We start from the raw sequence: 12,181 nt of genomic DNA on the forward strand, positions 1-12,181 counted from the left end.
GCTGACAGTGTTCAGTGCTGAAATGTTGAAATGTTGTTGTGTATGTGAGTCTTTCTTTTGTGGCATGGCCAGGAATTACTCAAAACCAGGTGAAAAGCTTGGATTCAGTCAAAACGAGCGTCCTTAAATTTAACTCACAGCTACATGCAGGTGTTCATAGTTTTCTCCTTGCAAACGCAGTTTGGAGAGTTCAGTGGTCACTAGAAATAACTCTCCACACTGTATTTATGAAGAAAATCTAGTCCTGCGATATATTTGTAGGAGAATGTTAAATACTATGGACTAGTGTTGACTAAAAAAAGAAAAGAAAACAAGCAAAGGTAAGAAGATCAAAAGTAAGGGAACATCGTAACACACAGACACACACTCACTCACACACACTCAGACATGCATACACATACTCACACACACACACACAGACACACATACCCACGCACACACAGAAGCCCCTAAACCCTGTTTATTTTCCTCTCTTTCCACAGATCTGCCTCCAGCAGTATAAATCCGGTGAGAGACGAAGTGGCTCAGCGTGGTGTTGCCAATCTCACCAAATTTGGTTTCCGTGGTTCCCGACCAGGCCGTGTTACCCTGACGTCCTGCCGTGACATTCCTCAGGCTGGAACCATGCCGGCAAACGACACAGGTACTGTCATCCCACAGGGCGCCCGGCCAGTTGCCACGGCAGCATAGTCACCGTGCTCGGTCGCCATGGTGAGGTGAGGTCAGGAATGTTCACTTTTGTTCTTGAGTCTGAGAGCGCCTGGGCAGGCTGGGCCTTCGCGCAGAACAGAGGACCTGTCCATCACCCGTGGACCAGCAGAGGGCGCTATTCTCTCTAAATCAAATGAAAAAATCACGTGCCCCTTCACAGTGAAAGGGCACTGTGCTGCAGAAGGTTCCGGCTTTTAGATGAGACGTTTCCACTCAGTTCCAAGGTCCTGACTCACTGTGGTCGTTAAAGTTCCACTAAAAGAGCAGAGCTGTTAACCTCAGTGTCCTGGTCAAATTCTGCATCTGACAACGAATTCATGGTGAAAATTTCACTGCAGCTGAACCATTGCTGTGAGTCATTTAGCAGACCATTCAGAGATTTTTTTTCGTTCCCCAAATGAAATAATCATTATTTAAATGTTCAAAAAAATAATAAACATTAGTAAATATTAGCCTCTCCAACATCTCTAAAATAGTTGATTTTGCTTTTCAGTTTTCTTTTTAACGAGTAAAAATGCATGAAAGTCATTTTTAAATGAAAATTATTTTTAATGTAGCACAAGGAGAAAGTCTTGAAGATTTTGATGGGAGTCAACTAAAGATTTTTGGAAAAGGGATTTTTGAGGAATATTTTGTGGAAAATAAAATGTTTCAAGCAAAACATTTCAATTTGTCAGATCTCCTATTTTCTCTGCGGACAGCTTCAAATATGTCAGTCTCTCTCCTCCCATCGTGACAGATATTACAGAAAAAGGGGGGGGGGGCAGGACCAGTGATGGTTAAACAGCCTCCTTCCTGAATCCAGGCTTTCGCTATGATTATGCACCCGTAGTGGAAATTCGCAGAGACAAATCGGAAAGCCAGACCCCCTTATAACTGCTACAGTCGCGTGACGCAGTTTACAAGCACAAGGCAGTAAAAGCCGTGCGGAGCTACGGGTCTGTCCTTATTAATAATCCAGCCAGGCTTTATTAGTGTAACACGAGTACTCAAAAAAAAAAAAAGGAAAAATGTTTGTTCGTCCAGCCGCTGAGCGCGATGATGAAGGAGCCGGGGCTGGACAAGTGACAGAAGCAATCCCCGGCGCACGAAACATTCATAAACAACAACACCGACGCCTCTATCTGCGCCTGAGCTTCTGCAGCAGGCAGCCGAAGCTTCAGTCCTGGAGGACCCCAGCGTCTGCTGGTTTACGGTCTGCTTCAGTGCCTGAGTGCTTCAGTCATCCGCTGGCTTTGACCCCAGACACCTTGTTTCCAGGACTTATATCAGCTGCTGATTGAAAGGAAGCAATAATAATAAATAAAAAAATCCTACAGGCACTGTGGCTCTCCACAATCGGAGGGCTGCAACACTAGAATGATCTGATTAGGTCAAAAGACCCTCAAGCACCATTAAAAAAAAACTGAAATAAAAACAGCAGAAATGCTATTACTATAATTTCATATATTTTCATCTTACATTTGTATAGGCATAAAATATTATGTCTCCGTAGTATGACCTGAAAATAGTTTTCTGTAACAAAAAAAGAAAGGTCAACACATTTTTGAAAGCTAGCCAAACCACGTGTTGTTGTAAAAGCCAAGCACATGTATCATCACTGATTTAAGAAGAGTTGACATGTCCAACTGAACTCTGTAACTGTGTGTCTGTGTGTGTGTGTGTGTGTGTATGCACGCGCGCGCGTGTGTGTGTGTGCAAACTGCGGGTGATTGTATGAATACACAGAAGACCTGATAAGCATAGAGTGCAGCAGTTCAGTGAGCGTGCTGCATAACTCATAATAAGGGCGTAGTCCATAACAGTGTATGTGTGTCAGGCATCTGTTTTTTGCTAAGGATTTGGCGGGGCCATTTCATTTGTGAGTGAAGGTGGATGATGCAGTAATGTCATTACAATTTCTTGTCCTTTTGGGGATTTCATTTGGAAAAATAAAATATGGAACTGGATGTATAATCAGATAACCTGACTGAATTCTCTAAATTATTCTCTCTGGCCAAGTAAGGCATCTTTGGTTTATTAAAACTCGTACTTCCCCTTAGAAACCTCCAGAGCACAGTAATCTGTCCTGAATGTATAAATGCACATTATTTCTCTATAGCGCAAACATGTGGTTGGTGATAAACAATGTTTTATTACAATACGATGCATTTGATCTCAGCTGGAATGCGTCTTTTTCAGGACATCTCAATCTTGTTATATTATAGACGCTTCGGAAATGCAGCTTTTCTGAATCAAAACAAATAGTAAAATAAATTTTAAAACACTGTGAAACTGTTCTTAAAAGATTGGCACTAGCCTGGCTCCACTGGGAAGCCTGCTGGACAGACTGTGCATTAGTTTTGATTACCCATAAGAGCCACCTGTAACTCAAATCTTTACGCATTGTCCAAAAATGTGGCTCCATGCAGCAATTTGCTTTCGAAGGTAATTCAGACTGAGTACCTTGATGAAAAGCAAAGCAGCAGTGTCCCATTCTGGACTTAAACCTGCAACCACTGGGTTAGCAGCCCCGTTCCCTAATCTCCTCTTTCGGGCCGCCGTAAAGATGGAGTGTTGCTTCCAAGTGCCATGTTGAAGCGAAGTTGAAATCAAGTCATGTTTTTGGACTTGAACCTGCAGCCATCTGATTGGAAACATGTGCGACTATAGAGACAATGCAGAGCGCTGTGCCAAACCTCCGTTTTCCTCACACACCAGCTCTCCAGCAGTGCTTTGTGTATGGATCGCTCATTCAATACACAGAAAAATCTATTTTTTTTTGTCAAGAGAAATAACAGACGTTGATTGTATGCGTACAGCACTTATGTGCTGTAATGCTAACAGGCCATAACTCATCGCTGGATGGCCCGTGAGCTGTCAGTCTTGGTAAGACCGGTATTAAGCAGGAGGGATCCATTCACAGGCGGTGCCTGCTGATTGAAGAGCAAAGTAAAATGCACTGACACATGGTAGCAGCTCTGTGAGTGCGGGGAGGATGAGCTGCGTAACGCTGCTCTCTCTCTCAGGCCTGGAGCCTGGAGTTCACATTCTGTGCCGGTCGAGTGTGTGTGCACGTGTGTGTGTGTGTGTGTGTGTGAGGGTGTGTGCGTGTGTGTGGGTGGGCGTGTGTGTGTATATCCACACGTGTATGTGTGTGTCTGTGCATGTGTTTGTGTATCCCCGTGTGTGGATGTGTGTGTGTGTGTGTGTGTGTGTTTACAGGTTATCCATACGTCACACAACGGGATTAGCCTGTTATTCTCATCTCCTCACACAGACAGACAGAGCTGCAGGATTTGCTCATTTTCCTGTCAGTTTGCATAGTCAATGCCCAGGAAGTGGCTCTGTGATTGGCTGAGGGCAAGACAAATCCGCCAGAACACAATTACTGGCAGATTATACTTTCACGGAAGCCATGGACTCAGACAAACTTGCTTGCGTTTGTGCGTGTCCATTAGAGCGCGTGTTTGTGTCTGTGTCTGTCTGTGTCTGCATATGGTATCATACAGCTATGCATTTAATGACCGTCCTGCCTAAGATGGATCATGTCCAATGCTAGCAGGCCTCTCTTTTCCCATTAGATCTGCTTCAGTGCAGATTATGAGTCCTGTTTGACTGCTCAGGCTCTGTCTCTCTCATGGCTTTTGTTTGCTTGCACCCGATATGCACCCTTAGTCATTATTTTCCCTGTGAAATATTATCAAAGGGCTGATAGCAGAGACAGACACACAGACACGCAAGGAGGAGAACGCCTCCTCTTAAATGTATACGGTTATTAATTTCAGCTATTTGCCCCCGACCCCCCCCCCCCCCGAAATGAGGTAGCACAGTTCTGCCATAATAAGTCTTCCAATAGCAAAACACGGTGCTTCCCCCTGTATTTTTCATCATTAAACGCTCAAAGGTTTATAGTTTCCACAGGCCCCTGGCCTTAATAACGTATCCAGGGGCGATGTGACAAGCGCGGCAGTGTCGGGTTTCTCTAGACTAACAGTAAGTTTTTCCACACCGTCGCGAAGAATGCCGGGCATGTGGAATCTGTGACGCAAGCGCTCGGAGAGAGAGAGAGAGGGGGGGGGAGAGAGAGAGAGAGAGGAGAGATGGAGGAGAGAGAGAGGAGGAGAGAGAGAGAGAGAGGGGGAGAGAGGGAGATGGAGAGAGGGAGAGGAGGGGGAGAGATGGAGATGAGAGAAGGAGAGGGAGGGAGGGAGAGAGAGAGAAGGAGAGGGAGATTGAGAGAGGGAGAGAGAGGGGGGAAGAGAGAAAGAGGGAGAGAGAGGGGCAAGAGAGAGAGAGAGAGAGAACGCAGTCCGCTACGGGAGCACTTCATCTGTTTCCAGCGCTTTATCCCCCTCACAGGAACCAGAGGACTGCGGGAGAAATACGCCACCGTAACACGAGAATTTGTTGCCACTGGAAAGTGTCCCTGTTTCCAATTTACTCTGCATCAGAAAGAAAATTTCCACTTGTTTTTTTTTTTTTCTTCTCTCAAATGCGGGGATGGGGTTGGGGTGGGGGGGGGGGGGGGGTGAAAGGGGATTTGGGGTTGGGGTGTGTGATTTGAGAGAATGATTTTTATTTTTGTAATTTTTCTTTTTTTTTTTTTTTACAAAAAAAAAAGGATAAAATTTTCTGCACCCCGTCCAAAGAACACTATGTGCTGAACAGGTCATTGTTGCTTAACTGGCTGGTGTTTGAACTGAGGGATACCAGTGTATTTATGGGCACTAAAGTGGTTCTGAGGGGAAATCTTGGGGCTCCCTACCCACCCACCCACCCACCCAGCTTGGCCTCCTGTGACCTTTGCTTTTGCCAGCCTGGGCCAGCCAAAGTGCTGCAGAACCACAGGGTGCGCTGGCTTTCCCCGTTACCCAGAAGTTAGCAGACAAATTGAAGCTGATGGCTAAATGACTGAGTCACGTCACCTGGTGTCTTTGGCCTGTAGTGGGCTGCTGATTTCTCAGGTGAAAACAGAAAGCAGCCGCCCGTAGTTCTACTAGCCAGCCTGAAGCAGTCTGAAGCAGGTCTCTCAGTCTCAGTGCTTGCGCTGGATCGTGTGTGAGGGTGTGTGAGGGTGGTGGTTGGATCTGTTCTCTTGCTGTGGATGATGCATTGCCTGTATGTTTGTGTTGCTCTGTTTGGTCTGGGCCCTTCTTGTGAGCTGTGATTTAAACGTGTGTGGAGCAGGCTGTTGGTGCAGCTCCCGGCAATTAGCTGCATTTGTGTGTGTGCGTGTGTGCGTGTGTGCGTGTGTGTGCTTATATGTGTGTGTGTGTGCGTGTGAGTGTGCATGAGCATAAATGAACGTGGTTGTTTCAAACAAGACTGGATATATATGCTGGGAGAATGAGCACTAACAAAAATCCCTTTTGACATAAAACTACATTTGAGGATATGAGAACATGTTTTGAAGAAAAAAAAAAAAGAATAAAATCCTTTAAATGTTTCATTGGTCCGTGCCGTATTCACATCGTTCCATGGAGGGAAGTCTCAGCCCATAAACCATTTCAGGACTTCAACCATTGGCCATTTAGCCAAGAAGCATAAATCATGTAGCATAAAACAAACAATAACCTGCTTGTCTGAAAACACCATGAATGTGGGCAGCGAACAGTGCGCATGCAACCAGTTAGCATCTGCAGGGAACCGTCTTCATTTCACTCTTTTGCGGTATACTGATTTTTCTTTTTTTTTGAAGAAGAAGAATGGCTGGAAGTAACTATGGGGGGAGAGAAAGTTTGTGGTCAGTAACGAAGCGGTTGCGGAACAATAAAACATAAATAAATCAAGTCTGAGATGTTTGGATCGTTCGCTTTGATAAGTGCACTTGCCCTGGAACGGAACCGTATTTCGATGATGTCACGGCGTTTGATGTCTGAGGTCCGCAGCTTCGGGGCGCTGGCTCCGTCCGAAATCATGCAAATCCGCAGAAACCGCTGGCAGGGGGCTGGAAAAATATGGAAGCTCGCTTGGACCAATCAGCTTTCAGGAGCTGACTCTTACTGCAGGCTTACTGGCAAAGCGCCTGCAGTAGGAGTGACTGACGTACCCGTGCCGGGTGCAGGGGTTGCTGTTGCCATGGTGCGCAGGGTCATCAAAGTCAGTAAAAAAAGATACGAGGCGGTCGCTGTGCCAAAGTTGTTACTCATTATCAGCAGAAATCCAAGTGCGTGAGGCTCAGCTGAGATTAATGTCAAGCTCGCTCGGTCGTCAATAGCGCGCAGTTAAACGGACACGCACATGGAGCCGACCAGACATGGCCAAAACAAGCGAATAGTTTGGGATCTGCCAGTAACTCCACTGCTATGCCACGGGAGGCTACGCATGACCGCAGGCAAAAAGTGCTGCCACATTTCTAACGGGAAGGAACGTAGCGCCTCCTGAAACAAATATATACACGAGCGTGCGCAACTGCTAATGCCACAGCCTAAAATATACATTCGGTGCACGGGGACCCGTGTCGTCCTGGGACCTGCTAGGACAGGTGGCTGTGCGGCTACCTGCCGCGTCCGCCATCACACGGGAACAGTTGGGGCAAGGAAGCTTTTGGGCGTGGTCCGAAATGGGAGGGTTTTGATTGGAAACAGACAGAACATTTCGAGCGCGAGGTCCCAGCGAGTATCGCATTTGCCTGACGCGCTCAGCCTCCTCCTCCTGATGTGGGAGGTCTCCAGATGTTCCTCGTGGGCTTGTTGTCAATGGGACAGCGTCTTTCACAGATAAAGGGGAAACTCTTTCGGCATGCTCTCTCTCTCTCTCTCTGTGGGAGTTCCTCTGTGAGGGCGACACACAGGATAAGTACAGCACGCGGGGTGTCGCTTTGCCACAGAACGTCCGCACCTTTTCCCCTAAACATTCGCTGCAGGTGGTCGTCAAGTCAAACCAAATTTGTGCGTCGCCGAGGAAATTCTGAAACAAGGCGGAATTCGAAACGACTCGCAAAATAACTCGAATTAACTTTCAAACAAATTTGTGTCCCGTCGAATTTTCCTGGTCTGAATTGAGGAGGAACGTTAAAAAAAAGTGTCTCCCTCCCCTCATTCTCACTTTCTCTCTCTCTGTCTCTCTCTCTCCCTCTCTGTTTTTCTTTCTTTATGTACTCTATTTCCACATTTTGAGCTCCCTGTGTGGTTCTTGGCACACCGTCTCCGCCTCCATTGATGGCTGCTGTTGGAGGCTGGCGAGTGCAGTGAGCTGCGTTAAAGACTCCGAAAGCACCATCAAGACTTGAGGAAACAGCTCCTTGCCTAGATTTATTTCACAGTCCATTGGAGGTGTTGCAAAAAAAAAAAAACTAAGACCCTGTGCGTATAAAGAATGTCGGGGTTTTTTTAAACTTGTCGAAGTGCTACATCCGTAACATCTGAAATGTTTCTATCGTGTTCGGTCACTGAAATGTAAATAAAGAGCAGATTCCGGGAATGTGACGCTATGATGTTGAACAGGAAAACCGCGCTCATCGTTGGGTTGTGAAATAAATGCATTTTCTGGAGACCCACCTTTCTGGCACGTTCCTACGCCACTGCTCTCTCTCTATCAGAGAGGATCTCTCACTGCTCTCTCTCTATCAGAGAGGATCTCTCACTGCTCTCTCTCAATCAGAGAGGATCTCTCACTGCTCTCTCTCTATCAGAGAGGATCTCTCACCGCTCTCTCTCTATCAGAGAGGATCTCTCAATGCTCTCTCTCTCTATCAGAGAGGATCTCTCACTGCTCTCTCTCTATCAGAAAGGATCTCTCAATGCTCTCTCTCTCTATCAGAGAGGATCTCTCACTGCTCTCTCTCTATCAGAGAGGATCTCTCACTGCTCTCTCTCTATCAGAGAGGATCTCTCACTGCTCTCTCTCTATCAGAGAGGATCTCTCACTGCTCTCTCTCTATCAGAGAGGATCTCTCATGCTTCTCTCTATCAGAGAGGATCTCTCAGCTGCTCTCTCTCTATCAGAAGGATCTCTCATGCTCTCTCTCTATCAGAGAGGATCTCTCACTGCTCTCTCTCTATCAGAGAGGATCTCTCACTGCTCTCTCTCTATCAGAGGATCTCTCACTGCTCTCTATATCAGAGAGGATCTCTCACTGCTCTCTCTCTATCAGAGAGGATCTCTCACTGCTCTCTCTCTATCAGAGAGGATCTCTCACTGCTCTCTCTCTATCAGAGAGGATCTCTCACTGATCTCTCTCTATCAGAGAGGATCTCTCACTGCTCTCTCTCTATCAGAGAGGATCTCTCACTGCTCTCTCTCTATCAGAGAGGATCTCTCACTGCTCTCTCTCTATCAGAAAGGATCTCTCACTGCTCTCTCTCTATCAGAAAGGATCTCTCACTGCTCTCTATATCAGAAACAATCTCTCACTGCTCTCTATATCAGAAAGAATCTCTTATTGTTATCTCTATCAGAAAGGATCTCTCAGTGCTCTCTCTCTATCAGAAAGGATCTCTCAGTGCTCTCTCTCTATCAGAGAGGATCTCTCACTGCTCTCTCTCTATCAGAAAGGATCTCTCACTGCTCTCTCTCTATCAGAGAGGATCTCTCACTGCTCTCTCTCTATCAGAAAGGATCTTTCACTGCTCTCTCTCTATCAGAAAGGATCTCTCACTGCTCTCTCTTTATCAGAAAGGATCTCTCAGTGCTCTCTCTTTATCAGAAAGGATCTCTCAGTGCTCTCTCTTTATCAGAAAGGATCTCTCACTGCTCTCTATATCAGAAAGAATCTCTTATTGTTATCTCTATCAGAAAGGATCTCTCAGTGCTCTCTTTATCAGAAAGGATCTCTCACTGCTCTCTATATCAGAAAGAATCTCTTACTGTTTTCTCTATCAGAAAGAATCTCTCAGTGCCCTCTCTTTATCAGAAAGAATCTCTCACTGCTCTCTTTATCAGAAAGGGCCTCTCATGCAGATTCATGCTCCAGCCGATCAGACAATCTTCACAGTCACCCAGCTCCACACAGCACACTAAGCTGGTCCAGTCACGCTCTCTCCTGATATTTCAAACTTCAATCAGCAACTGAGCTCTTTCCCATACCCCCAGTCGGTCAAATGACCTTTAAAAAAAAAAAAAGACACTTTACTCTACACTTTACAGGACTGTTTGGAACAGCACTGGTCCAGGCAGGCGACGTAGTTGAGGAGAAGATGGATTGTATGAGCTGGACTTTGTCGACCCTGCCCACCTGTACCTCACCACTGATGACTTCCCCACATGTCCCCGCCCCCATCGCCCGGCGTGCTTTAAATCTCCTATAATTTGACTCAACATTCACTTTTCCAGCCTGTAAAGTAGGCGGTGAGGGGGGGGGGGGGGCAGGCGGGGGGGCCGGTGCCCCCAGCTTTTTGACGAGCCGCGCACTTTGGTCGGGGGTCCCGCGGGTCCGACCCAGGGCCCCTGACCCCTCCCACAGGCAGGTGCGTTTGCAGTGAAGAGCTCCCAGGACACGTGCGAGCCTCCATCTTGTAAAGGTGAATGATAACCACAGCTACAGAAGGCAAAGCTATAAAACCTCACAGAGGTCATAAAGAGCATCGTACACTGTGCCGTCTAATGAGGGCTGAGTCAATGTGCACTCACTGCGCACCTGAGCCATGAGTGTCACTCAACAGACCTGGGTCACATGATTATTTTCAAATACTTCAAAGCTTTTTTCTAGCCTCTTTTCAACTTGAAGCTAGCACTGGTATTATGGGCGCACCAAATTACTCATCACTCATGCCTGCCTTGATCAAACAGATAGCAAACTGGCGTATAGACACTCGAGGTGCCATGCGCTTTAGCTAAATGTTTTATCCTTTAGATCAGTGGTTCCCAACCCTGTTCCTGGAGATCTACCGTCCTGTAGGTTTTCGCTCCAACCCTGACACTGTACCCCTCATTCAGCAGCTCAGTGAGATGCTAATTGGTAGAGTCAGGTGTGCCAAATTAGGGCTGGAGTGAAAACTTACAGGATGGTAGATCTCCAGGAACAGGGTTGGGAATCATTGACTCGGATAAAACCACCAAGCACCGACGGAACATTCCGGGGATCATGGCCAAGCATTCTGTGAGTTCCCAGCACTTCTCCAGGGACGGACAGCAAGCAGAGAGTGACAGATTCTGCCACTTGAATTTCTCAATTTGAAAAATGAGATTTGAGCTCAACCTGAGATTCCTTTCGCTTTAAAAAAAAATTATTTTTTTCCCCCATTTCTGGTCATTTTCTTTACCCTGAGCATCATTGGTTTTCAGAATAGAGATTGAAGCAGAGAAAAAGAAAGAAAGAAAGAAATAATTACAATGTCCTCTGAGTCTTCTGTTGTTTTATGATATTTAAAACAAATACAAACCATCATGATAATCTCCACAGGGGCTGTCTGCCCTGCTCAGCCAAAACAGAGTGGAGTTTTAAATTAGATTTAGGGGGGAGGACTGACGAGAACTAGGGAAAACCAAAGACAGACTGAGCTCTTCAATGTAACTAAACTCCATTCAGGAGAGAAGGAGAAAATCCAGACAGGTAGGGGTGACCTGGCCCGAGCTGCATTTGAAAATTAAACCCGCAAACTTTCTGTGTTCATTTGCTGGAGCATGTGTGTGTGTGTGTGTGTGTGCATATATGTATGCATGTATGGAAGGGTGGGGCAGTGATGGCCTCTTCTCCTTTCTCCTCCCCCAGGTGTGTATGAACTGCTGGCAGCCCTCCCCTCCCAGATTCAGTCCCATGTGACCCGACAGGACTGCACCTTCCTACAGAGCATGCTCAGAGACAGGAGCCTGCTGCCACTGCTCAAGGTAACCTGCACAAGAGAACCTCACCTGATTCCAAATTCCATTTTCTCTCTCTCTCTCTCTCTCTCTCTCTCATTCTACCTCTTATCTCAGGGGTTGTACAAATATCACATTTCAGACAATCATTTTACAAATTATGTTTTATGTCACTATTCATAAAGAATAACCTTTGCCTGGTTCTAGTTTATGAAGATGATATAACATAGTTAATAAGTGTGTTATACATGCTCTATGATGGCTTTATCTTTTGGCATAGTTTCAGTTTGGCTTGGAAGAACTTTATAAATCTTATGCATTTGCCTGACAAAACAGTTTAAAGGATGGTGGTATAGCAAAATTTAGCTTTTGATAGTCATCATCAAAGTTTCTGTCTGTTTTAAACTACTCCACATGTAAGGAAGCATCAGAAGAATGAATAATGACTGAAATTATTTCCTTGGCATTAATAGCTCAGATCGCAAGACTGAAATAACCTCAGTGAATACATTGCACACATACATAATTATTTGGTCTGTGTGCAGTACGACTTGTGTGGATTTTTATAATGTTCTGTGTTTCTGGGCAAAGACTCACCAAAAACGTTGCTCTTAAAATAATTGCCCCTTGTTAGAATAAATTTACGCTATCCCCTCATTTTTTAATCTGTTTTCAATTAGGCGGGTGCATGATGTAATTGCCCTTGTTTTAGAACGAGTTGTGAAAAGAAAATTATGTGGGCCATCTT

At 45.8% G+C, this 12,181-nt stretch overlaps 1 protein-coding gene across 1 annotated transcript in view; it reads left to right on the forward strand.

Annotated features, from left to right (window-relative positions):
* Positions 1–503: 503 nt before the first annotated feature.
* LOC135260310 (MAGUK p55 subfamily member 7-like) overlaps positions 504–12,181 on the forward strand; it is a 64,783-nt gene continuing 53,105 nt past the window's right edge. The window contains exons 1-2 of the mRNA XM_064345554.1: positions 504–643; positions 11,345–11,460. Of these exons, the coding sequence (XP_064201624.1) occupies positions 625–643; positions 11,345–11,460 (135 nt within the window). The 5' untranslated portion in view covers positions 504–624. The remainder of the gene's footprint in view (positions 644–11,344; positions 11,461–12,181) is intronic.

The sequence above is a fragment of the Anguilla rostrata genome, chromosome 8, assembly GCF_018555375.3.
Source record: "Anguilla rostrata isolate EN2019 chromosome 8, ASM1855537v3, whole genome shotgun sequence".
NCBI lineage: Eukaryota > Metazoa > Chordata > Actinopteri > Anguilliformes > Anguillidae > Anguilla > Anguilla rostrata.